The sequence below is a fragment of the Sceloporus occidentalis genome, unplaced genomic scaffold (assembly GCF_023333645.1).
Source record: "Sceloporus occidentalis isolate IW3139 unplaced genomic scaffold, rSceOcc1.0.p SCAF_9, whole genome shotgun sequence".
Taxonomy (NCBI): Eukaryota; Metazoa; Chordata; class Lepidosauria; order Squamata; family Phrynosomatidae; genus Sceloporus; species Sceloporus occidentalis.
The window spans coordinates 39,201,510-39,228,927 of record NW_028316989.1 but is presented as its reverse complement, the minus strand read 5'-3'; the positions used below and the strand labels follow the sequence as shown (position 1 = coordinate 39,228,927).

General features: G+C 42.8%; 1 protein-coding gene across 1 annotated transcript; it reads left to right on the top strand.

Annotated features, from left to right (window-relative positions):
• The first annotated feature begins 1,957 nt into the window (after nucleotides 1-1,957).
• On the top strand, nucleotides 1,958-27,025 carry SNX1 (sorting nexin 1). The gene is made up of 15 exons (XM_089538954.1): nucleotides 1,958-2,138; nucleotides 5,501-5,603; nucleotides 6,711-6,847; nucleotides 10,887-10,953; nucleotides 13,313-13,356; nucleotides 14,454-14,595; nucleotides 15,707-15,785; nucleotides 18,971-19,046; nucleotides 20,479-20,592; nucleotides 20,747-20,840; nucleotides 21,553-21,758; nucleotides 23,674-23,817; nucleotides 24,167-24,247; nucleotides 25,916-25,987; nucleotides 26,628-27,025. Exons 1-15 carry the CDS (start codon nucleotides 2,010-2,012, stop codon nucleotides 26,676-26,678), a joined length of 1,539 nt encoding a protein of 512 aa, XP_089395080.1. The 5' UTR covers nucleotides 1,958-2,009; the 3' UTR covers nucleotides 26,679-27,025.
• The last annotated feature ends 393 nt before the right edge of the window (nucleotides 27,026-27,418 follow it).

The window sequence follows — 27,418 nt, the reverse complement described above, 5'->3', positions numbered from 1 at the left end:
TTTTAGTTAAATAAAATTGTATACACTTAAAGTAACACAATGTCTACTAACAGCAAGAAAAGGAGTAGAAATGGGATAGTAAGTTAATAATACTCAAAGTTGAAGCTTATGTGAACAGGTTATATTCTGTAGCTGGAACCTATAACTTATTTACTTTTGAGTTGAAGGGGGCTTGTAAGAGGAGTGGTTGCTACAGAGGGCCTAACCCCATTTTTTACTCTGGTGAAAAGATACTTAATACAAACATGTGTGTTGTGTCTTGTTGCTTTTGGCCAATACAGAGATGCTAGGCCAGTGATTCCCAAAGTGGGTGGTACGCTCCTCTGGGGGGCAGTGAAAAGATCCAGGGGGGCGGTGAGAGAAAAAGGCGATAGGGAAGCAGTGAGGGAAAAGGGGCAGCAGTGGGGCCTTCAGTCAAAAGTATTGGTATGCAAGAAAGACAAAGGGAACCAGTGGCCTTTAGGATCATGGAGGGGATGAGGAGTTAAGCACATGGCAGTGGGGTAAGGGCAGTGGCAAAAGGAGCTTTTACATTTGGGACCCTGTTTAAGCTTTGTGAGCTTTGCCAGGACTTGGGTGGCAGGTTGGAATTATTATTATTATTATTATTATTATTATTATTATTATTATTATTATTTATTCCCTGCCTCTCCGATGAGATCAAGGTGGCTGCTGCCCCTGCCGTCTTTCTTCAGACAGGCTGAGAGATGAGATAGCAGAAGAAACAATGGAGTTTATCACATGGGGAAAAGTGGAAGTTTAAAAGGGTCAGAACCCGCCATTATCCAATGTAATAGAAACAGTTGCGCAAATGGTTTTCACATGGATGTTGCATGCAAACGGCTTAGAATACAACAAGAAAGTGATATGAACCAAGAAATAATCATTTTAGGGAAAATATTGGAAGTTCATTTCTATTTCATTCACATTTTTTGTGCAATTGCTGTAGTGTGAAAGCTACTTGGGATTCTCCCTATTTTTGTGTTTGTTGCCAGATTTCCCATGGTTCTTTGGGGTGAGTTAACTTCCAGTGCTGTGGAATAAGTAAAATAACGTTTGAGTCCTGGTCTCTAGGAGCCTTCATCTTCCCTTGCCTCCTTCAGTCTCTTCTGCTTGCAAGGTTTTTAAAGCAGAGCAGAAGGGAAGGGCCGATGGATGATGGGTGCTGCTCTCTAGGAGCCTTCAGCTTCTGGAGACCAGGGTTCAGTTCCCACCTTGGCCATGATGGAAACCCACTGGGTAACCTTGGGCAAGTCACACTCTGTAGGAATGATCCAGTTAGACACCAGTTGAACTGCCATGGCTAAATGCTATGGAATCCTGGGAAGTGTAATTTATTGTGGCACCAGATCTCTCTCTGGCAGAGAAGGCTGGATATCTCACAAAGCTACAGTTCCCAGAATTCCAGGCCATTGAGCCTAGGCAGTTATAATGGTGTCAAGGTGGATTATTTCTACAGTGTGGACAGCCTTTTTCTCAGGGGAAGGCAATGAACAAATCTTAATTGGACATTCTCCTGCCCTCAGGCTTACAATGTAAAAATTACATCAAATAGATTTGGGGGGGAACTATAGAGTAGAGCTATCAACATTTATCTAAGACACAGAGCTCTAACTCTCTCTGCCTCTGAAAGAAATTTAGCCACAGGGTCATAGAGATCCCAAAACTCTGAGCCCACAGGCATTTTGGACTTCATCTCCCAGAATCCCTGACTGTTGTTTAAACTGGCTGAGGCTTCTGGGAGTTGAAGTCCTTTAACAAAAAAGTTCAACGGCTTCAAGCCCCTCAGTGTTGCTTAGCAACGCGTGAGACCTGAGGCAGAGGATGCCCAGAAGCCCCGCCCACCGGAGCTTTGTGCCCGCCTCCTCCCATCGCTGATTGGGTGATCACTTGTCTGTCCCACCCCCCACCCCCTCAGAGTGCTTCTATCTTTCTTTCTTTCCTCCTCACAGCTGCTTCCGGCTGGGCTCTGAGGGGCGGCCGGAAGTGGCTCCTTCGACGGCGAGGCCATGGCGGCAGGAGGCTCCGCGGCGGAGCGGCAACCGCCGCCTTTCCCCGCAGCGGAGGAGGAGGCTGCGGAGGGCGTCCCTGAGGGAGAGAGCGACTCCGAGGGGGAGGACATCTTCACCGGCAGCGCAGTGAGTGAGAGGCGGGGAGGAGGCTCCCTTGGCGCTTTGGGGCTCTCCCTGACAGCTCCGCGCCCACAACAAACTCCAACTCCCAGAATTCCATAGCCTTGAGTTGTTTCTCCGGTGCGGATGCAGCCTGGGAACTGTCTTTTCTGTCAGAGAGCTCTGGTGCCACAACAAAACTACAAACCCCAGGACTCTCTAGGATGGAGCCATAGGTCCGAAACACACTGCAGGGATAACCCAGTTCGAGACCGCTTTAACTGCCTTGGCTCAGCGCTAGGCGATTCTGGGAACTGTAGTTTCGTGAGACATTGAGCCTTCTGTGTCAGAGAGCTCTGGTGCCACAACAAACTACAAATCCCAGGATCCCTTGCGCTGAAAGCCAGGGCAGTCAGAGCGGTCTCAAAGTGGGTTATTCCAGCTTTAAAAGCAGCCCACTAGGCCTATGGCTGGACTGGTAATACACTTTTTAAGACCATGGTTCCCATCTGGAAAAGGCTGCATTTGCATATCCTTGTCCAGAAAGGTTCTGAAAAGCCTGCCTTGATTGTATGTGAAAAATCCCCCTCTCTGTTATCCTCATTAGAGGCATGTGCGCATCATGCGGCACACAGACAGCATTCTTTGGCGGGCAAAGTGGTCCTTTGTTTTAATTTTTAACCCAGATCCCAATAACGTATTATTACCACTATCTTCATACATATCTGACCCAAATGGCAGCCAGAAGTGAAGCTCAGTCCCTCCTAATTGCCATTTTGGCCGAGGAGGGTTCTGTGGGAGGTGTCCTCGCCCATTTGGGAGCATTTTGGGGTTGTTTTGTAGGGAGAATAACCCCCAAATGGAGAGAACTGGGGGGTATCAGGACTTGATTGCAGCCCAAGATTGCAGCCCTTTCCTGCCCTATGCTTTATATAATGTGTGCATATGCGCACATATGCATACCTTCAAGCCTCCTGTTGACTTATGGTGGTCCCATTAATTTTACAGGCTTTTCTTAGGAAAGGGATACTCCGAGGTGGTTTTGCCAGTTACTTCCTCTGAAACGTAGCCTACAGCATCTGGTATTTGTTGGCAGTCTCCCATCCATGTACTAACCAGGGCTGCCCCTGGTTCAGCTTCCAAGATCAGACAGGATTTGGTGACTTACCACTTCATATATTTGTGGCACATCAGCTCTGTGGAGGGCGAATGCTCTTCTACTCATTGTGGAGGTACATCCCCAAAAAACTGCCTCCTGCTGCAAGTCCATCACTGAATAGTAAGACATGAGACTTTTCTGATGAGGCCAGCTTGCATATAGCCATTTCTTAGGAACAGGGCTGGTCCCAAGCGTTTGTGTGCGCTGTTGACAAATTAGTTCAGACAAATTCTTTCCTAAAGAACACACACAAACACACAAACTTTGTGTTTGATGCAGATACGTTTTTTAAAATGACACATGCACTAATGAGAGAAACTATATCTCACGAAGCATGCAAACAAGTAACGTTTTGGTCTCGTCTAATCTGGAAAACCTCAAGCAGTTAACTTTCTGAGATCGGAAAAATCAGGTTTTTGTGAGCAGATCGTGTTTTAGTTCGTTGTTGTGTACCTTCAACTTGCTTCTGACTCTAAGGCAAACCTATCATGGGGTTTTCTTTGACGAGATTTGTTCAGAGGAGGTTTGCTGTTGCCTTTCCCTGGATTTCTAGGTTGCTGATAGTGAGGGAGGAAAAAACTATGCAACAGGAATAGAACTGACACACAAACGTAAAGAGAGATAAATCTCAGGCTTGAGAAATGGAAGTTGCACAACTTCTGTGGAAACATGCAAACCCAGCCTCTCCCATTATGACTAAAGCTAGCAGGAAAGACTTCTTCTCTGTGATTTGTTCTGTGTTTGCATATATATATTATGGGAGAGAAATTTGTTCCCTTCTTCCTTATAGTTCTCAAAATGGTCCACAGGCCTGTTACAGACAGCCAAAATAAAGCTGCTTCGAGTCACAGTGGAGGTATGGTGTTTCAATGATGCATGCTTCCTAAGAGTCCAGAAGTCGCACCAAAGCCACGCTCCAGCCCTAAGGACTGGAGTGCAGCTTTGGTGTGGTTTCTGGACTCTTAGGACGCATGCATCATTCAAACACCATACCTCCACTGTGACTCGAAGCAGCTTTATTTTGGCTGTCTGTAACAGGCCACAGACTCCATATCAGAACTGAAATAATAATTCACATCACACCATTGCTAACAGTGTAACCCCCCCCCCCTTAGAAAGCCAGTCTTTAACACCTTGAATAGTGGCAGAGCTCAAAGCTTGTGGGGAAAAGTCTTTGGGGCATATAAGAGTGCAACATGTGTGACGTTCCCAGCTCTGAATCAGCAATCTTTATTTAAAACATTTGTTATTTGTAGGGTTTGTAGCTGCAGAAATACATTACAGAGTATGGAATCAGAAGGGGTCACAAATTATGTCTGCTAGGCAGTGTCTAGTCCAGTTTTGATGCAGGTTGTCTTTTGTCATGAGCCTCAGGGTTTGTTTAGAACAAAGTGGGTTCAGTACAGCTTCAAACTTACACTATAGGCCCCATACAGACAGGCCAAAATAAAACTGCTTCAGGCCACATTGGAGGTATGCTGTTTAAATGATGAATGCGTCCTAAGAGTCGGGAAGTTGCACCAAAGCTGTGCTCCAGTCTTTTGGCGTGGCTTCTGGACTCTTAGGACACATGCATCATTTAAATAGTACATCTCCAAAGTGGCCCAAAGCAGCTTTATTTTGGCCTGTCTGTGTGGGGCCATAGATACTTTAATTTAGGAGCACAGAAAACATAAGAGCTTCCTGTGAGATGACATGGCTTTATCAGAGCTTCATGGGAACCTTTTCAGCTAGGGTTGTCCCTGCTATTCTTTGCTCTGGTTACAAAGAATCTGACTTCTGGCATGGAGAGCCCTGTCTGCAGTGCCTCTTGGGTCTGTGACCCTGTTTGTGTGTGTGTGTTTTTTAAACTGCCAACTCAGCCATGCAGACAATGTCAATGCTGTCTCCAGATACCAAAGCATTGTCTCTTTGGAAAGCTGTTGGGAAGACAGCAGGCCTTTATAAGCTGAGCGCTACAATGGTGGAAATTGTACCAACGCCTGCATTGTTCATTCTGTCCCAGAATTTCTGTTCTCCACAGAAGTTAAGAAAATCCATACTTAATGGATCAAAACAAAGAAAGTTTGTTAATGGAGCATTTAAAAAAGCTTTCACACACTAGTATACTTAAGCTCATGACATCTTTATGGTTCAAGAATCATTGAAGGCATTGGAGGCATTTTTGCATATTCTCCTATAATAAATTTAATTCTGCAACTTATACAACATCCACTGTCTGTGCTTCTAGACTAAGCCAACGTCTCCTAAAACGGAATCACCTGTACATGAAAGAAGCAACTCCAAAACGAATGGTATTCAGGATGAAGAAGATGATCAGGACCTATTTGCAGGTTCGTTAGCTGAGAGCTGGAGAAAAGTTGTAGAAGAAATATTGATTCTAGCTGAATCTCATTCCTGCTATGAGTTCAATAAATGTTCCTTGGCAAGATACCCTCAGCTATATTTCTGCATCTTGGGAAGTAAGACTGACCTTTTAAATAAACGTATTACGAAACATCTGAAGCTCTATACAGAGATTAAACAAAAAAACAAAATCAGGTTATAATAAGTAATATTAGACACATAAAGGATTTATATGAACCGAAGCAAGTTTTTAGAAAAACAAAACAATGTGTTGGGAGATTTCATTGCATTCAACATGGCTGCAATCCAAAAGGAACAAATGTGTTGCATTCCCTAATTCTGGCAAGAATGCATTGCAAACCAGGCCAATTTTCTAAATAATTAGCTTGTAATTTTGGATTCTGAAGAGTGATTGTGCCCAGTTTTGTAGCTGTCTTGTCTTTAGGTTGATTTTGAGAAGTGAAATCAGTAGACCTCTTGAAGTCTTTGTGAAAACTCCCAAACAGGAAGCCCAGCCACCTGTTCTGCAGCGTGCTGTATATGGGCTTACATTTGTTTGTGGGTACAGAATCAGTTTGCATGCTTTCTCCATGTTTGTTTAGCAATTCACTACTGGCTTGCAAACTGATGGCACAAGCTTGCTAGCAAGATGACGTTTTATTAACAAAATAAGTGGCAACTTTGAAATGCCTTCTCAAAGTAACCTATAGTTTTTAATGCACAGTTTGGAGAATATTCTACCATAAAACTCTGATCAAAGAGTAGGAATTGATGTTATGTCCTAATATAAGGTAGAGGAACATGAGAGGCACATGTTGTATCCCTTAGTGTGACTTTATTGTAAACTGGTGAAGGTGTGTGCCACAGGCACGTGTGCCATTGTTGTTCTCTCAGTGCGGCTTCTGTGTAAGCTGGAAGCCGTGTAAAATGCATCCACGCATGGCGCGGGTGCACTGTATATGGCCTTCATTCTTGATTGTCAGCAAGTTGACTTCTTGTAGCTTCTTGTGGCCTAGAGAAGGTGAAACTGAATGGCTGAAGAAATTAGGAAGGATTTTTATCTATGCCTGTTTACAGATCTTGTCCTTTTATAGACGCCACAGTGGAGTTGTCCCTGGATAGTACACAAAACAACCAGAAGAAGGAGACAACTACTGTTTTCAGTCCCATCCCTTCTCTAGAGAGAACAGCAAATTCCTCTTCCAAGCATCAGCTGAAAACCTATGAGGAGGTATATACTTCTGTATTTGAATTGTTATGCATTCAGTTGTGTATTACACAGTATTTTCAGAAATGAATTGTAGCGACTAATGGGAATAACATGCTAGCTGGATAAGCTTGCTTGTTTTCTGCTTTGACCTACTGAAGTATTTAGTGATGCCTGGTGTTTAAAGCATTAACCAAAATATAAGAGAGGGGCTTCTTTCTTTCTGGTTAATGGGAACATAGAATCTGGCAGATTTTGGCTTTCATTTGTTTAAAACTGTAGTGTAGCATAACTTTGTAGAAGGCATCCTGAAACAAGAATATATTCCCACAATGTCAGAGAATGTGAATAATAATGATAATAAATTATTCCTTACTCACTTCTCCCTAAGGCTTGATGTGGGCTACAACATAGATGAAAATACAGTATATAACTAAGCATTAAACACATATGTTAAAACACATGTAAAGGTAAAGGTAATCCCTTATAATAATAATAAATAATAAAATATTTATTTATATCCCGCCTCTTCCCTTTTGGGGATCGAGGCGGGTAACAACAGCGTTTGTACAATACACAACAATGTCTAGTTGTGTACAACTGTAGGGGCAGTGCTCATCTATATTACTCAGCTGAAGAGCCAGCGTTTTCTGAGGACTTCTCAGGTGGTCATGTGGCAAGCACGACTGCACTGAACACTAATACCTTCCTACTGAAATGGTGCCATTCTGTCTACTTGCATTTGCATCCTTCGAACTGCTAGGTTGGCAGAAGCTGGGACTAATGACAGGAGCTCACCCCATCATGCAGCACTGGGAGAATGGCTGCGCCGGCCGGAGGAAGGCTGTGCCTATATGAACAAGGCTGCGCTGGCCGAAGGAAGGCCTTGTCTCAGCCAGAGCAGTCTTCCTCCACTTGGCATGGCCTTCCTCCGGCTGGCACAGCCATTTTTGCTGCTGCCAACGCAAGGCTGCACCAGCCGGCCCAAAAGCAAAACGCACCGGCCTAAGGAAGGCCTTGCTTTGGCCACAGCAGTCTTCTTCCAGCCACTGCAGCCTTCTTCTGGCCAGCACGACCTTGCTCCTGCTGAGGCAAGGCCACACCAGCCGGCCAGAAGAAGGCCACGCCAGCTGAGGCAAGGCCTTCATTAGGCCGAAGTGGGCTTCTTCTGGCTGGCGTGGCCTTGCCTCGGCATGAGCAAGGCTGTGCCAGCTGGCAAAATGGCCATGCCGGCCGGAGGAAGGCCACACCAACAGAGGCAAGGCCTTCTTAGGTCGGCGTGGCCTTGCTCAGCCTTCCTTTGGCCAGTGCGGTCATTTTCCCAGCTGCCACAGCCATGCTCTGGCCAAGGTAAGGCTGCACCAGCTGGAGGAAGACTGCGCTGGCTGAGGCTAGGCTGTGCTGGCTGAGGCCTTGCCTTAGTAAGGAGGGAAGGAGGGCTTGAATTTTCGCAAATACTCAAGTTCCCATTATCCCCAAAGTTGGCGCAGCATTGGGGACAATGGGACTTGAATATCCATGAAATTTTGAATTCGCAAGGGTCCCCAGAATGGATCCCCCACGAATTTGGAGGGGTAACTGTACACATTGAATTCATCCAGATTAGAATGTATCACTTTAAAATTCATAGTTTAAAATCAACTGGGTAGGCCTACTCTAATGTTTGAATTTCAGACAGCAAGTTTAGCTGTCAAATCGCTCCTGGCAGGTCATTCCACAGTCTAGGAAAAATGTCCTCAGGCTGACAGTTCCCAGTCTAATTCTGGCCAATTGAAGTTAATGTCTCCCACATAAGTGTATTGAGTGGATTATACAGAAGAAGGCAATGCTGTAGGTAATACATAACCTATTAATTTGAGATCCACCATGCAATATGTTTGATTCAGGCATGAAGTGTTCTAGAAAATGAGTTCTGGTGGCTGACAGCTTGCATTGTGTACTGATGCTTAGCTAGAGATAACAAATAATTTTGATATAAAGCCTAATCTGTACAAACTGTACAACCTGTACAACCCAAGCTAATTTTAGTTTTAGCTATATCCATGTTTTAACTGATAGCTATTCCAGTCTTTCTCTTTGTGTAGGTAGAAGAATTCATGAGATATGCATTTAAAATATGCTTATAGTTGTGCCTTTCTGCCTACAAGTTATCAACATTTACAAATAGAAATAAAAGAGTAATTCCAACCCCCCCCCCCCCCAGTCAAAACTATTAGACAGCACTAGCAAAGGGAACAAATATATTGTAAAGGATTTTTTAATTTGCATGATTCCTAAAGGTTTTTAACAGTGCAGTACCTCCATAGATGAACTCTTCTCTGATTAATCATCTACAGCATTACAGCAGGGATAGGTAATTTCCTGGACTTCAGTTTATCACACAGGGCATCCATTAGAGTTGCAAAACTGCCAAATTTTCCACTGCTTATAGTTCTCCAAATTTATAACAATTGCAGCACCTCTTCATGTTGCCATTGTGTTCTCCTACTTCACTGAGCCCTGTGAAACCTCAGTGAAGAGTGTCTCGCCATTTCTAGAACTTGGAGACCTAGAAAAGTGGTCTTAGATTCAGTGGCTTTGGCAGTAGTGGTGGACAGTGTGGCAACAGTTGATGTGGCAGTGGCTTCTGGAAGATAGTGACTAAAGAACTAAACGTGGTCTGCATGTTGCCCACCTCTGCAGTATTTTCTGAAGAAGCTCTTGAACAGGTATGTTCACATGGGAGCAAGTACTTAGAGCAAGGGTGGTCAGTAGCTTGCAGCCTTCTTGTAATCTTTGATTTTTATTAGCACTCTTGGGATCTACGAATTGGAGCCTAATTTAAAGAACATACAGATGGAATCAAAGAATTTGAGTCTTCAAACCCCATAAATAAACTGAGCTCACCTTCTTTCTGCATGACTGCTCCCTCCTAATTATTCCCAATCTTTGTAATATTTTCTGCAGGACTTACTTCAACAATATTATAAGATGATGATGAAGTCTTTGGCTTCCAAAGTTTCAGCTTTTTTGAGATCTTCAAGTTTTCTGTGCCAGATGTGAATCAATTGCTCTTTATGCCATAGCTATCTATCCCCTCCTTTTGCCTAGGGTTGCCATAATTTGCTGCCACCAAACCGGGACAAAACGTAGAAAAAACTGTAGGACAAAATTTGCCCAAAACAGAGGACAAATTTGCCCAAAATGGAGGACCCAGGCTGAGGCAGAGGAGGCGGCGCACTTGGCGCCTTGGCCTGGGCCTCCTCCAGCTCCTGGGCCTCCCCACCGCGGCCTGGGTCCTCCATTTTTGTTGAATGTCGTACATTTTGGACAAATTTTGGAGGAGGCCCAGGCACCAAGCTCAGCTGGCAGAGGACCAGGCTGAGGCAGGGAGGCCCAGGAGGCAGCGCTGCACTCTGCGCCTTGGCCTGCAGTGCCTCCAGCTGTGGGAAGGCCCAGGCCAAGGCACCAAGTGCGGTGCGGCCTCCAAGGCCTCCCTGGGGCTGGCGGAGGCCGAAGCGCCAAGCGTGGCACTGCCTCCTGGGCCTTCCCGCAGCTGGAGGAGGCACAGGTCCCGGGCGCAGCGCTGCCACCTCCAGTCCTGGGGAGGCCTAGCTGGTGACGCTGGTTGGGGCTGCAGGAGGTTGTGCTGGCTGCGCTCACGGCCTCTGTTCCAGCGAGGCCAGCTAGGCCTCTCTGGCTGGGGCTAAAGGAGGCCGAGGCTCCGTGCCACCGTGCGGAGTGCCACCTCCTTCAGTCCCGGGGGGGAGGAGGAGGAGCCGGGCCAGGAGGAGGCTTTCTGCTTTGCTCCAGGCCCATTTTCTCCAGCAGACTGGAAATTTACAAAATTTGGCCTGGAGCAAGGCAGAAATCTGGGACTGGAAGGTCAAAAATGCCCATCCAGGACAGGATCTTTTTTGACCCTCAAACTGGGATTGCCTGCCCAAATCTGGGATATGGCAAACCTACTTTTGCTCCTAATATGCATTATATCTAACTCGCCTAACAGCAGAAGGGTTCCACATTTGGTGTGAGGTCTGACAAAAGTCTTTGACTGAGGAATTTTCCTCTGTTTATCATACAGCTAGAAGAGGAAGAACAAGAAGACAAATTTGAACTTTCAGTAGGCGTGAGTGATCCTGAGAAGATTGGTAAGTCATTTATTAAATGGAAATAACACAATTATAGGGGAACTCTGTATGGATCTGTGCTCTCAGCTTCCAGGCTGTTCATAAAGTGCTGTTTTTGCATATGTTGCTCAGGAGAGAAGGAGAAAGATAGAACTTGATTCATCACTGCCAGCATCACTGGATGCAAGCTACAGGAAAAGAGATTCCACCTCAACATTAGGAGGAACTTCCTGACAGTAAGGGCTGTTCAACTGTGGAACACACTCCCTTGGAGTGTAGTGGAGTTTCCTTCTTTGGAGATCTTTAAGCAGAGGCTGGATGGCCATCTGTCGGGGATGCTTTGATTGAGATTTCCTGCATGGCAGGGGGTTGGACTGGATGGCCCTTACGGTCTCTTCCAACTGTGAGTCTAAGGAGGATTGTGCAAAATAGCTTCTGTCCCCAAGGAATATTATGCTATTTGCTTTACACTTTCTGTGCTCTGGAATGCAAGCCACATTCTCTGAAGGGATGGTTGGGCCAGCTTACAGCCGCCGCCACCACCCCTCTTTCCCCTCCAGCTGCCTTCACTGCCATAACAGTTACATAATTGTTCAGCTTGAGGCAGATGTGCAGAGCTCGACCAGATTCTAGTAGCAGAACAAGTTGCTAATTATTATGTTAGGCTCATCTTTGTAGGAAGTACAGGCAGGACTTGGCACTGCTGAGGAGCCACTATTGTGTGAACTTCAGCTGTGATATCTGGTAGCTTTGATGGTAGAATAATTGGAGAAGACCTCCTGGCCTATCCACACATCCTCAATTTCTGGGAGAACAACTGGATCTTGGGCACCACCTTGGTTGCTGCTAATCAGTTTGTTCATATGCCAGTTTTACTGGATGAGATGTGATTCAGAATAGCACTACTGTTCTCATGCTGTTCACCCAGTAGGTTTACCCTATGGCATACCAGAACTAACTACCCTTTTAGGGTAGATGGCATTCAGAATGTTCTAAATTTTTAAAATACCTCCTCTGTAATATGTGTTTTTTCAGGTTGAGGTGTAAGAAATGTTCATAGAATAGAACCATAGAGTTGGAAGAGACCACAAGGGCCACCCAGTCCAACACCTGACCAGTTGTTGTTGTTCTGTGCCTCCAAATCATTTCCAACATATGGTGGCCCTGATGTGAACCTAACAAGGGGTTTTCTTGGCAATATTTGTTCAGAGGGGGGTTGCCTTTGCCTGTGTGCCCATGGTCACACTGTAGGGTTCCATGGCTGACAGTCCAGCAGAATTTCAGACATTATTTGTGATACAGCACACATGGGCTGCAAGATCAAAATCCTGCATGCCTTTGTAACAACATCACACTGTTGGCTGCCTGCTTAGCTTATGATTTACTGTACTTCTTGGCAGTGCTGCTAATGCTGCATAGTCAGCTGCCTAACTATCAATTTGACTAATTTTTTCAACTAAGAAAACTTTGCATCCTCCTAAATTTTAAAATCCATATTGTGTTTGCTCTGCTGATAAATTTCTATGTAAATATGCTGGCAAGTTGTTGTCATTCAAAAGACACGGGTGACATGCAGTTGCCAAAACTGTAAAGTAAGCCTGAGTTGTTGCAGCTGATGTGAAATTTGGCAGCTGAAGGTTGATATTTTTTAAAAAGCAGGATTCTGGTTTTTACATTTGTGTGTATATAAGAATCATAAGTTGCATTCTGTAAAGATGAAGAAGCCATCTGGAAGCTAAGAAGAGAATTTGAAGGGTGGATTCCATACTTCAGTAACTAACAGCTTTTTCCCTTCTTCCTCTTTCCAAAACCCAGACTGAGATCATTTTATGTTTTTAAATTATGGGTGGCCAAATGCAACAGGTCTGTGGGCCAATATTGTGACCTTTCAGGTACTGTACTGATGGTCAAAACTACCAGAAATTGGGGGGGGGGGGGGGATATGAAGTGTCTGGAAGCCCATGTCTGATTTTGAAAACTAGGTATTTTTTAATGTTAAACAGTGCATTGAGGGCTGTGGCCTATTTAAAAGGTAAACTAAGCTGTATGAACTGGTATCTGAAAGCTTCCAGACCTTACATCCTTTTTATGGCCCCAAAAAAGAGACTTTGGAGGCAAAGTGCAAAATCATTTCACTTTGCCCATCCCTGCTTTAAACATTGTGGTATGGAATGTGTTTCAAGTAACAGCAATCATTTTAACATGGGACAGAGAGACTGTGAACACCACAGCCACAATTAATGAAGCAGAGACAATTGTACAACTAGACAGTGATTTCATTAGTCAGTTTTCTTGTATTTAGTGCCCACTAGGTGGAGGTATTCATCACAGCATCAGTTTTGCATCATGTTATAGACTATTTGGTTTCTTCTTTCTATAGGAGATGGTATGAACGCCTATGTAGCCTACAAGGTATCAACTCAGGTATGTTTTGCTTTTGCCCTTCTATGTCCGAAGCCTCTCTTTAACACTTCCACAGGCATTCCTTTGCACTCTAAACTTGATAACGAATGGATAAGCTTTGTAATTTTTTTCATGAGTATCTCACGTCACCTGTACTGAAGCTTGAATCAAATGCACACTTTAATCAGTTCAGTTTGCCAGTTAAAAACAGATGGTTGAGGAACATTTTCTTCATTCACAGTGCTGCTGCCTTGTTTATGGCTAATATTTCTAACTCTTCTGTATTCCTGCTTGCCAAGTGGTTAAATATACTATGCAATGTAACATAAGCTGTACAGATGGTTCCAAAAGGGCTTTTGAAAGTCCTTTTGGAGGTCTTTCATTCAAAGAGAAGTAAAGTGGATGTTGGCATATACAAGCTGAGTAGTTTCTTGAATCCTCCTTTCGCACCTTTTAAAATATAGCAGAAGCATCTCTTACATTACCAATATGTTCTGCTTGAATAAAAAATACAATTCATAAGCTGTATGATTTTACTGGTGTTGGTTGTTAACTTAATTATTCTGCTTTTTATGTACAGTTGGCCCTCCATATTCTAGGATTCTGCATCCACCGATTCAACCACAACAGCTTAAAAATACATTATAAAAAAATCTAAAAAGCAAATATTGATTTTGCCATTTGATATAAAGGACACCATTATACTATTTCATTGTATATAATGAGCATCTATGGATTTTGGCATCTATGAGGATGTGTGTCCCATAACCAATCTCCAGGGTATACCAAGGGAACGCTATAGTGCCTTTTCTGTTTTTGCAGCACTAAGATTTTTTTTAACAGGTTTCGGTTCTCCTGTATTCGGATGAGTTTTCTCCTAAGGTTGTATGCACATGGTTGTGCTCTTAAAATGGTAACATATAAATTTTGTCCTGCACATATCTGTTGGCTTATACTGTGGTAAGCCATAGGTTTATCCTGTGCCTCACTGCTTCTGAAAATGTAACGCTTCTGTCTGTCTGTTTGTCTATCTATCGGTCTATAGATATAGATACAGGTATTTCTGCAAAGTGCAGAGTGGTCCATGTTAATCTCACATTTGCTTATTTTCTTCTCAGACCACTTTGCCAATGTTTAGGAATAAGCAGTTCTCAGTAAAGAGAAGGTTCAGTGACTTCTTGGGCTTGTATGAGAAACTGTCAGAGAAACACGCACAAAATGGATTCATTGTCCCCCCACCTCCTGAGAAGAGCTTAATAGGTGAGTGTAAACAGTGAACTTCACTAGCAATACCATATGACATACCTGCACTCTTTAGCATACTGACTTGTACACACAGCATAGGCCCTGACACTGCCTGACATTCTGAATGCAAATCTTACTGGGAATCTTGGCCTGTAATGATTGGGAAAGCTCTTGCCTATTCTTTCTCAAACCAGTAATACCCTTTTGAAGGTCTAGGAACCATTTTGTTTTTTGTTTGTCCCAGAGGAGGAATGAATACCTTATCAGTGTCTCTAGTAGTTACTAGTCAAGTTCTTTTTCAACCCTATCCTTCTATCCTACCTCTGTGTGCTTTTCTCCAGAGTTTGCAGCACTCCTTCTTCTGAGCTATAGGCTGAATATCATGGACTTTTCACAGAGAGAAGTGCACCTCTGGATACTTCAGTCAGTCACTCAACCTTTATTAGGCATACAACTCTGGATACACTATGTGCACTTGACGTATGTTGTTGATGTAACACTTTTCATTCTTCTTGAGTTCCTGTGCCAACACTGTTAGGGTTGGTTGGGCATGAAGCTTACAGAATAAAGAGAATTTTCTTCATGTACTGACACAAAAAACTGCATTGTGCATCAGACCAGTGGTTCAGCTAGGTCAGAGATGGCCCATAGGCTCTATTCAGCCCCCAGATCTGTTACTAACAGGCCTCTGATAGAGCTTTTTTTCCCCCAGGCAAAGAGAATATTTTCTGCTCCTGGAAAACTTTGAGGAGTAGTGGTTTTGCAATAAATTGGGACACACACGCATATACACACTTGCATGTCAGCGGAGGTGGACTTTAAGGTGCTTCTAGTTGTAAGGGGGGGTTGCACATTTTCCTGGGAGTGGAGCTTGCCCATCTCTGATCTAACTCAGTGTGGTCTATTTTTACTGCAAGCAGCTATCCTGGATTTCAGACAGGGATATTTTCCTGCCCTGCCCTGGTAATGACTGGGATTGGGCCTGAGATCTTTAACATGCAAACAGAACAGTGTTCTACTGAGCTACTCAGTCAAAAATGTGCTGTCCTGCTGAAGCTAAACTCAGCCCAGATTGTGAGAGTAGCACAGATGCAGCTGATAGTATTTCTTCATTATCTTATTCCAGGAATGACCAAAGTAAAAGTTGGAAAAGAAGATTCATCTTCTACAGAATTCCTAGAAAAACGGCGAGCAGCCTTAGAAAGGTAATTTCACACATGGTTTCTGTCATGGCTGTAGTTGTAAAATACTATGATGCATGTAGCATGCCTATAGGGCAGTTTGTTCATAAAGATAAACTGCCTTATATGGAGAGTGAGCACACTAAATAGATCAATGAATTAGCTGGCAACAATCTAATTCCCTTTATTTTAAAGAGATATATCTACTCAGCAGAGGCTCTTCTTAGACAAGATGTGGGGGAGAGAGAGTGTATGGAGATTAACCCATTTAAAATAAAGCAATTTACCCCTGCCAGGATACATTCGTGTTAAGGGATGCAATTGGAAATTATCACACTAAAAAATGCTGCTGTTACCGTCAGGAGACTGCATACGGCCCGTAAGTCGATTTGCAAACATGGGAAGTTTCCAGTTTTGAAATGTGTCTGGGAGCCAGGATGCAGTCACTCAGCGGCATTTTTAGTGTAATAATTTCAGATTGCATCCTGTAACGTGACTGTATCCCAACAGGGGTAAATCGCTTTATTTTTGAATGGGATAATCTCCTAAGAGAGATACTATCAAATGCTTCATGAAAAGATGTCTCAAATATTGGTGACAGGACAGGATGGCTGAGATGTACCCCTTTCATCCTCAAGGGTGCCCTTGCTCCCCACCTTATAAAATGGGGAAGTGAAAACTGCATTTTAAAAATGGCTAGAAATATCCTTCCAAAGCTCAGGGGGCACTGTTTGCAGTTTGCCACTTCTTCAGGCTTTGGGGCATTTTATTTAAACTTGCAAAGGCTCCCTGCCCCAATGATGGGGTGGATCATTTCCTGGTTTGGAAAAAAAGTACATGTATGTCTAAAAAAACCAACTTCAACATATTTTTTTCTGTCCCACTTCCTCCCTCTAAACTGGGATTCTTGGTGGCTAACAAATTAAAACAAATACGGTAAAGCTTTAAAAAAATTCAGAAAGTGAACATTAAAATTAAACTGTCAGTAGCATTAAAAACAATTTAAAACATGCAGTTTAAAATAACTGATAAACAATACAGTTAACAATACAGTTAAAAAGAGGAAAGCATTATGTTAAAAGTTCTTTATTTTAAAACATTTAGTTCTTGAAAGACTCAAAGAAAGGGTCTTCAGAACAGGAGATTCCCTCCATCAAATATCTAAAAACATTGCAAAATATTTAGCATTGGCCCCCAAAGGACTGGAGATGTTACTGGACCTTTTGGAGCAAAATCTTCCCCAATTTTGTAGGGGGTGTGTGTGTGTGAATGGCAACAATGGAGAGTACAGCCCCCTGCCTCCCAGAAAACCCTGCATTTACCAACTCCTGAGATAACCCAGTACCTCTTTGTATTAGCTGTTAAAGCTGATTTAAATGAATTCAGGAAGTAGACTTTTTTCCAAAGATTTTCAGGGTTTGAACACTAACCTGTTCCTTTGTTTAGTAATAATTGGTGGGAGCAGCTTTTGGTTTATTCAATTCTGTTGAATTGAATAAAATCTGGTCAGAAAATGTGGCTGATGAGAATTATTCAAAGTGGAACCACCATCAAATATCCCTCATTGAATGGGAAAGTAAGAGGGGAAGTGGCATTGTCCCAGTTCTTGTTCTTATGCTTTCACTTTTAGTTGATATCCTTGATCTCAAAAGAGTTGTCTTTGTTTGAGATATTATTGTTAAGCTCTGTTAACTTAGCTTAAACTAGGACCATGCCTCTCAAATGAGTGTGGTCACATAGCAGTTCTGCAGATGTTAGACCACTGTAGACTAATAGCAAAGTGATTTTCATTGTGTGGATATTTTTGTAGCCAAAACATTAATCAAATACATCAGGGAGGGATCAGCCAACTAGAGGAACCCAAAGATTGGGAGGGAAAAAATGTTTTGATACCATCTAAGTGGCGGCTGAACCCCCAAAATAGTTCTTGGGGAATGAACATGCACGATTGGCATGGATTGCTGTTGGTCAGTGGAGCATTGAAATCTTGTGACAGAAGGCATGATTGACTAACTAAAAATCCCTTAACTGAGGCTAGAGAGAAGCCAGTGTTGAAATTTGCAGTTGACAGGCAGAATAAATGAGGGCTTTGGAAGTGCTCAAGCCCTCAGGCATGTAGGAAGCAGATTGAGATCTAGTGGTAAATAATCTGTGTGATTTTCTATAGATTGGTAGGGGTTTCTTACGCCCAGTTGTCTACAGAAGCAACAATTTCCCTCCAATAATAATAGTTATTATTGCCTAAAAAAGAGTGCTTGTAGGGTTGTAAAGGTGGAAACCAGGAATTGAGTTCTCTGTATGTTGATTACAGGGCACACATGGTGAGCACTGATCTTTCAGTGTGAAGCACACTGCTGAACACATAAAGGCACTGCAATAGGCAATTACTTGTGGCTCCCTAGCGTATTGGCCTACATGTATTTTTAGAACTATACATCTTCTCTCATAGCTTTACAGAAATATAACTGAAGATAAACAGCAGAAAGGACGTTCGCTGTTGCCACTCCAAAAATCTGGAATGACCTGCCGGATGAGATCCACCATATAACATCGTTGGAGGCCTTTAAGAAGGCAATAAAAACGGATCTCTTCCAGCAGGCCTTCCCAAACTGATCTCCTCAGAATTTTCACTCTCCATTTGTTTAGTTGTACCCACCGGACTTTGATCTCGATCTATTTTATTAAGCATTTTATTGGGAATTGTTTTTAATGGTATTTTAGGGTGGGAGGGAGATAGGGGACCCAGGATCTAATATGTCCTGTTATGATTTTATCTATTGATACTCATGTTTGATTTTATTGTTCTTGTTTGCTGTTACCCGCCTCGATCCAATACAGGGAGATGCGGGATACAAATAAATATTATTATTATTACTATTATTATTATTATTATTATTATTAAAACTGGTAAATTCTTCTCTGTCAAATTTGTCGAGTTTGCTGCCACTAATCAAAGCTTGCAAAAGTTACATTTTCGGTTGCAACTCCCAGAGTATCTTAGCTGGCATGGTGATGAGAGGTCACTTGGACTTATCAAAAAAGTAAAATTTTCAGTTTGGTTGTGGTGATAGAGGGAGGCCTTTGCTTTCAGACTGTCAGGCCCACACTGTGAAATTTACTTCTTTAAAAAATCTAGTCTTAGTATGTAAACATATATCAGAAATATGAAAATGTGGGTTGCTGGCCCCTAATACCTCCCTCGTTGACAGGTATCTTCAAAGAACTGTAAGTCATCCAACCATGCTGCAAGACCCAGACGTCAGGGAATTCCTGGAAAAAGATGAGGTTGGTTTGCCGCCATACCCGAGTGCGTTCTCTTGTCTGCGAGATGTTTCTGCACTTGTGACCCAAGCATCCTTTACATGGTTTATTTGGTAAAAACTGAGGAATTCATGCATGCCCTTTTTGATGTCCTTGTTCTCAATGGATATGTATCAGGGGTGGGGGGATGTTTTTGTGAACTGTCGAGGGTGGGGCTAGAAAAACATGAAGGAGTTATTGCAAGCTTCTCTTGAAATAAAGACGCCTGATATATTATGACACTGAGTTGCACCACATAAAGAGAAATGTGTAGAGCGGGAACACAGGGGATTTATATAGGATGGGCAGAGCTACCGCCAAAAAGTTGCAAAGTAAATTTTGCCCAGTGATTCCAGAAGTTTCCGAGCTGAACTTTGCAGGTGCAGTAGAATCCATTTGTATGATTTGCAGAGACCACAAAGAAGAAAGCGGCATATCTTTCAGCTTCTTTGGTTTCACACTGATTTATAATAGCCTGCTTCTCTTTTTTTTTGCTGACTAAATTCCATACTCCTTTTGTTATGAAATGAACCTTTTTTGACAATGTGTGGTTTTGACTTCTGTAACACATCTTCCAATTGGGGGGAAAGACCTAACTGTGTTGCATTCACTTTTCAAAAGACACCAGTATTCCTCAACGATTTGGAAGATGTCAGCCACAGATGCTGGCGAAACGTCAGGAATAAATTCTTATAGAACATGGCCACATAGCCCAAAAAAAACCCACAAAAAAAGTATCATATTTTTGTTTTCCTTTTACAGTGTGCCCCTACTTTATGCGGGGGATCCGTTCCAGACTCCCCCACGTAAAGCAAATTCTGCCTATGCTTTTGCCCCATTTAAATGAATGGGGCTCGTGTACACAGAGGCGTGGCAGCGCGCATGCACCATGGGCTAGCACCCCATTGTTCCCTATCGGATGCGCCGCCCCTTCTCCCTGTGCGGCTTTCAGCGTATGCATATGCATATGACGCGGACGCACTGTATAACACTGTGTGTATGTTGTGTGCTTCAAGTTGTTATGGTGGCCCTAAGGCAACCTTATTATGGGATTTTCTTGGCAAGATTTGTTTAGAGGAGGTTTGCCACTGCCTTCCCCTGAGACTGAGAGCATATGATTTGCCCAAGGTACCCCAGTGGATTTCCTTGGCTGAGCTGGGAATCACACTCTTGTCTCCAGAGTCATAATCCAGCACTATGTCACTGCCATTACTGCTTGCTTTTAGTTGTAGTTGCTTTTCACAGTGTAGTCCAATACTTAAACCACTATGCTACACTCGCTCTTCCTATGGCAGCAAGGGAACTACTGCTTACTAATACTTTGTTCATTTTGATTTTTCATGGCATCTTGGTACAGACATTAAGGTGGCTCAGGTCACTAACAATGTAGGTAATCAGATTCCCAATCTTCTCACAGCTGCCGCGAGCTGTTGGTACCCAAACGTTAAGTGGTGCTGGCCTCTTGAAGATGTTCAACAGAGCCACTGATGCTGTCAGCAAAATGACCATTAAGATGAATGAATCTGACATCGTAAGTACCTATTGTTCTTGAGCAGCTCTTACTGTCTATTTAATCTTTATTCATACTGTCCCTGAGCAGTATTTCCAGAAGTAACTACATAGTTGGATATTAAATGAAATACCCTTCAAATTAGATTTCTTTGTCTGTTCTCTCACCCTTTCAGTGGTTTGAGGAGAAGCTTCAGGAGGTGGAGTGTGAAGAGCAACGCCTGCGAAAGCTGCATGCTGTTGTAGAAATGCTTGTTAATAACCGGAAAGGTAACTTTCCAGCTGAAGTAGTTCTGTGCAACTGAAAAACTGTTGGATGCACCTCTTGGTCCCACAGCCCCTATGTAAGCTTGCACTGGGATCTTAGATATCTCATTAAGTGCAATTGTTTTCATTTTAAGACTCTTTGTCCAACAGGAAGTAACTACTAGGGCCCTGAATAGTAGGGAAAAAGAGTTTCTAATGGCAAGGGAAACTGTTCCACAGCAGATAAGAAAAAGCAGTAGTTGGCCACAGATCTGGAAAATTGGGGTCCTGATCCTTGCTTCCTATAGCGTTTCCTGTCTCCAAATGCATCATATTCCAATATATTTAAGTGCTGGGTGTAATCCAGTTAATGGATCTGCAATGAGTACTGTCAAAATTTGTAAGCTACAACTCCCATCATTTCCAACTAGCATTGGAAATTGGAATGCACTCTACTGGAGAAGCCTAGAATGGATAAAGCTGCATTATTTTATACTGTTTTTCCTACCTTTCTGGAATCTCTCCAGTGATTTTCTACCAGTCCATATGTTTCAAGTGAAAATGACCAGAAGAATAGCAGCCAGAAAGTCACTTTGTAATTGGTTCTACCATTTTCCTCCAAGCTCTCCCTTATCAGTTTTTTTCCTGTTGGCTGTGGCATTGTGCACCACACCTGACCTAACTAGCAGTCAGCAGATGCCTAGCTGCACTTAATGCTGTCTGTTTGGTCCACTAGAACTATCACTGAATACGGCTCAGTTTGCAAAGAGTTTAGCCATGCTGGGGAGTTCGGAGGACAACACCGCCCTGTCCCGGGCACTCTCCCAGCTGGCTGAGGTGGAAGAGAAAATTGAACAGCTGCACCAAGAACAAGCAAACAATGACTTCTTTCTGCTAGCTGAGCTCCTGAGTGATTACATTCGCCTTCTTTCTGTTGTAAGGGTAAGAATTCTTTTTGCCTTCTTTGCAGGCAAGCAGGCAGGCTTCTATTACGAGATGCATGAACGAAACAGAAACTTGTATTGCTTTTTAAAGAAAGTGATGTTAGGGTAATGATCCTATTATGCAGTCATAGACTTGCGGGTTTCCCCATACATTATGCAGAGTCTGTGAGTTGTAGTCCATTAAAAAAAAATTAAAGTACAGTTGGCCCTCCGTTTTTGCAGGGATCTGTTCCGGACCCCCCCCCCCCCCCCACACACACACACTAAAATGGAGGCTTGTGCATATTCAAACCTCATAGGCTTAAATGGGGCACGCCCCCGTGTGCACAGGCCAGGAAAGTCGCCATAGGAAATAGCAGAGGTCACCCCTCTGCAGATATTCAAGTGTGCGGATCTGAGATCCTCAAATTAGGAGGGGCGACTGTATTTCTGTATTGCCTCCCAGACCACAAGGGCTCCCAAGTTCATGAACAAGTAAAAACCAATTAAAACAATACAAAGATGAAAATGTTTTTAAAACATATTAGAATAAATTTTAAAAACTTCCAAAAGCAGTCTGAAAACAATCCTAGAATCCAGTTTTGAAACAGATAAAGCAGCAATTTCAAACACAGATGCCATGAGGAGCTGCCCACCGGAAGCCTAAAAGAGATGGAGCCAGACGCACTCCTTGGGCGGGGAGTTACACAGTTGAAATGCAGATACAGGGAAATCCCTATCACATGTACTTGCCAACTTAACTTCACAAGGTGTTGGGACACATAACAGGGCCTCTGAAGATCTCAAATTTCTGGTAGGCTCATATGGGAGGAGGCAGTTTTTCAGCTGTTTTGGCCCCAAATTGTTTAGGGCTTTGTAGGTCAACACCAACATAGAATCATAAATCAGAGAGTTGAGATTAGATTCCAGTGTAGTTCTTGCAGGACCAGTGTTACACAGTCTCTGAAATGCACACCTGACACCAGTCTGTCTGCTGCATTTTGCACTAGCTGCAGCTTCTGAACACTTTTCAAGGGCAGCTCCATGTAGAGCTCATTGCAGTAGTCCAATCAAGAGGCAAGTAAGGCATGATCCTGGGACCAAATCTGCTTCCCCAAGAAAGGGGATAACTTTTCCAAATTCTGGTCCTAAAATTTGTATTATAGTCTTGAATTTCCAAGCAACCACATTTTCCCCATTTTTCTCTGCATCACTTTTTTAATGTGGGTTCTTCTCTCTCCCTTAATTCAAATGTTTACTACCACATAGTTTCTGATTTAACAATTGCAGAGATGCATCTTATATTAAAGGAGATATACACTGAATTCTCTGTGTATTTTTGTGTAATTAATTTAAATTACTTAAAAAAAATAACACCACCATCACTATGTGGCATTATGAGCAAACTAGGAATGGCAGACTGCTCTCATAGTGCATACATTGGGCAAGGGCACATGATGTTGTGTCTGCCCTTTCCCTTGATTTTCTCTGTCGGGTTACAAAGCAGCACTGAACCTGTTGATAGTCCACAAAAGGTCTATGCTGTTCTGGTAGCTTTTCATCAGAGATGTTTCCTGTTTTAAGCACCTAAGTAGCTGTAGAGCAAGGGTGGGAATTGTGTGGCTCTCCGGATGTTGTTGAACTAGAGCTCAAAGCACTGTTCACAATTGCCTAATCTGACGAAGACTGCTGGGATTGCAGTCCAGCAACATCTCAAGGGCAACACAATTTCCACTCCTGCTGCTATCGAATCATCAGCTTCTTGTTTCAGGATTACAGCACTTAAGCCTGGTACTCCTGCTGTGGCATCCTTCTCCCATCTGCGTCAGATTAGTCCTTGTTGCTGTTATGAGTTAACCCTTCATCCCATGTACATGTTAATGCCCTGATGGAAGAGAAACTGTTCCTGATAGGATACCCTTCCCTGCCAACAGGGTGCCTTTGACCAACGAATGAAGACCTGGCAGCGTTGGCAGGACGCCCAGATCATGCTGCAAAAAAAACGAGAAACAGAGGCTCGGTTGCTGTGGGCCAACAAACCTGAGAAGCTCCAGCAAGCCAAAGAGGAGATCTCAGAGGTGAGAAGTGCATCCAAATCTGATTCATCTTCCTTCTGCCACAGTAACCCACTCTGGGTGGGCTGGGTGATCCAAAGCATGCTATTGGATAAGCTACATCCTTGTGGGGCCTGTGGACTTCATACAGTACTGTGCAGTGGCTTACAACCCTACCATTGCAGAGAATTGGAGCAGCTCTCTTGTCACCTTTGTTGGTGTGTTGCTGGCTAGCTTGATAAGCACCATAAAACTTGCAATAGCTCTTGAAAAGCCATTCATCTCTTTTTCAGTTGTGCATCATGTCCAGCCCACCTTCTACTTGTGTAAAACAGCTGCTATGCTTTTTAACACATTGCTTGTGTATTTCCAGTGGGAATCTCGTGCAACACAGTACGAACGGGACTTTGAACGGATATCTACGGTTCTCCGCAAAGAAGTGTTGCGGTTTGAGGTATTGCTGAACTTACACATCAAACGCTTTCATTTGGCCATCATGTAGATTGAGTCATCTCTTTCCAGAGGTTTCTTAACTTGTGGAATGTTGAACAGAAAGGGATGTTGTTATTTAGGGGAAAACTTACTACAATAATTTGTTTCACTCAGCTGGTCAGCAGCATGAGTGGAAGTTTGTTCATAATCTCTTGGGAGACCTCTTGGTTACCTTGTTTGTGTCCTCGTTGTCAATGAGATGCATATTTTCCCTCAGTGTGGCTCCTTAGCAGAAGAGATGGATAGAATTCAGAAGCAGGAGCAGGTCTCTGAATAAAGGGACTGAGCTCAGTCCTAATTCTGAAACCCAGAATTAGCTTGTAAACTTATTATATCATGTCTGCCTTCTGTCATGGAATTCAAAATGTTGTATATGAGGTTTCCAGGAGGACCCCCAGATTCACACATGCTTAAGCAAAATGGCTGCATCGCATGCCTTAGCAAGTGTTTTATTTTTGCCATTTGTTTGTCTAATAAGAAACAAAGTAGGCATGCAAGCCTGACGTTTGCTCGCTACTGATGTACAGAAGGAACATTTGCTGACCTGTTCCACTATGATAAGGGCTCTGGCATTGGAGCCTGACTGATATCAAGCTTCAGTAACCAGTACCCTGTTTTCCAGTCTTGTCAATATAAAGACTGCCAAGTTGCTCTCTGTTTCCAACCAATGAAGGAGACAGTGAGCTTTGTACATGATGGAAAGAGTACTTAGTTTACACAGGAGTTTTATTTTCAAATGATGAATTAAAGTTTATTGGTTTTCTTATTCAAACAAGCCCAGGGGACTATTCCAGGTAGAACCTAATACCGTCACATTATCTGATAAGACTTAGGTCAGAATCTGCTCTCCTTTCTTTTGCATAGCTTCTCAGTACAATGCACAGGCTAAATGATATTTAAGATAAATAATAATAATAAAAATTTTACCCCGCCTCTATCGGGATCGCGGCAGCTTACTATTAAAATCCATCCAATCCAACAATAGTCATACTTATTCCCTCTCTCCCCTAAAACATCAATTAAATAGGTTTAGCATTAAAATAATCAATTAAAATAAACTAATCTGAAATGGGTGGGTGGGCTTACAAATATTCAATGTGGGGGTCCATTTGCTAGGCGGCTGGGTTACTTTTAGGAAAGGCCTGCCAGCTCTCGACAGCCTTTTTAAAACTGTCCAAGCTGTTAATATGACCTATCTCATCTGGCAGGCCATTCCATAATCTGGGAGTGGTTTTTAAGATCAAATCTCCTGTCTGCTTTCCGTCTTCTACCTGATTTTTAAAATATTTTGCCAAATCAAAACATCTGAAGAGTTTGAAACTTTTGCACATCCTTGTGCCTTTTTGGTTGGCCTGATAAAGATATTAAAGGTTGAATCTTTCTTATCCAAAATTGCAAAATCTGAAATATTCCAGATAGTGACACCTTTGCTTTCTAGTATTTCAGTGTACACAAACCTTGTTTCATGCACAAATTTTTAAAAACATTTCAAATAAGAGAGACTAAACCTGTACCATAGTATGGATTGTGAAGCTGTATGCAAAGAAGGATTCATGAGTGGAAAGCCTTCTGTTGTCCAGAAGAGCTTTGTTGTAATCACCTACTGAATTTTTAAAATTTTCTGTTACAGAAGGAAAAAACAAAAGATTTCAAGACCAGTGTGACCAAATACCTGGAAACGTTGTTACATTCACAACAGCAGGTGAGTGAGTGATAAGCAGTGTTACATCTTCAGCAGGCATTGGCTTTCAGAACAACTGAATAGTGTCCCATATCCTGGTTCTTTCAATACCTTGCAGTTGCTGGATGGCTAGTAAATGGCTGCCCTGCTCTGCTGAGGAACATGGTCTAATGTATTACACAAAGCAGAGCACAACAACATGATCTTACCCATAGAAAGATATCCTCACAAGCTTTCAAGGTAATACGGTGTGCCTGTTCATAATTTATATCTTGCTTTACTCCCAGAAATGGGAATCATGATGAGTTTACAATCAAATTGTGCAATACAGTTTTAAAAAATAAAATTAATGGAATCATTAAGAAATTAAAAACTACTTGAAAACACACCAATAAAAGGAAAATTCAGCACCTGTTCAGTTCAAAGTCCTTTCTGCAGTAAGCAATGTCAATTGCCAACCAGAATAACAAGGCCTTTGCCTGCCAGTACAAAGGGAACATAGAGAGTCAGTTTTGCTTTCCTGGTATGGAGTTCTAAGGTGAAACGTCTGCTCAATGGAGACCAGCATAACCGTAACCTCAAGAGGAGGGATTTAACCCAGTGATGATTGTACAAGCAATTTTTGTGCTGACCCTTTTCTTCTTTCTTCTTGTCTATGCAGCTTGTGAAGTATTGGGAAGCATTCCTGCCAGAGGCAAAGGCCATCTCCTAACTAGGCTGAGCAAACGCACGTCCCGGACTGACTTTGCCTTTACTACATTTATACCTCTTGGCCTTTCAGATGAATCTTGCCAAGCTGATAGACTTCTCCGCAAAGGAGCAGCTTTCCCAGCTATAACTCTTCTAACTATATATTTTTCATTTAGGTTCATATGCACAATATATATTTTCCTACTGAAGAGAGACTAGTTTCCTGCTTATGTCGGGCCCCGCAGTAGATAGCGGAGTGTGGGCAGGGGTTAATGCATATTCCTTGGACTTTTGGTATCAGACCCAGGAATGCTCCCTATGATTCCTGCAGTGCAATGATAACTATGTAATAAAACTCAAAAAATCAGGGCACATGGCTAATTTCTCTTCTTTCTGCCTTATGGTTAACTCCTGGTTAAATGGTGTGAATAAAACAGACACCACTGACTGAATAGCACTTCTCTAGAGAAAAGGAGTAGCTGCCAGGCTTTACACCCCTTGCTCTGTACTATTGTTATGCTTGCAACATCTTCATGCTGGTGGTGATAGTGTCCTAATTTATGGTATTGGAAACTGTGAATGTTTCTTCCACATTGAAAGATTTATCTCATATCAGTCTCCCAGTATAGCTGCTTTCTCCCTTCCTCTGTATCCACTTGTCACAGGTTTTAAACCTGCTGTGTGTGCTTAAGCAGGAACCTGCTGCTATTTAAGCAGTTGCTTTCAAAGACTTTTGATATTCAGCTCATCCTATTCCTGGAT

Bases quoted from the DNA above. Each gene is read 5' to 3' on its own strand.
- SNX1 (XM_089538954.1), top strand. From the start codon at position 2,010: ATGGCGGCAGGAGGCTCCGCGGCGGAGCGGCAACCGCCGCCTTTCCCC. The intron at 13,357-14,453 runs GTATGTTTTGCT...TTTTCTTCTCAG, and splicing joins CCTACAAGGTATCAACTCAG to ACCACTTTGCCAATGTTTAG. The intron at 19,047-20,478 runs GTTGGTTTGCCG...ATCTTCTCACAG, and splicing joins AATTCCTGGAAAAAGATGAG to CTGCCGCGAGCTGTTGGTAC.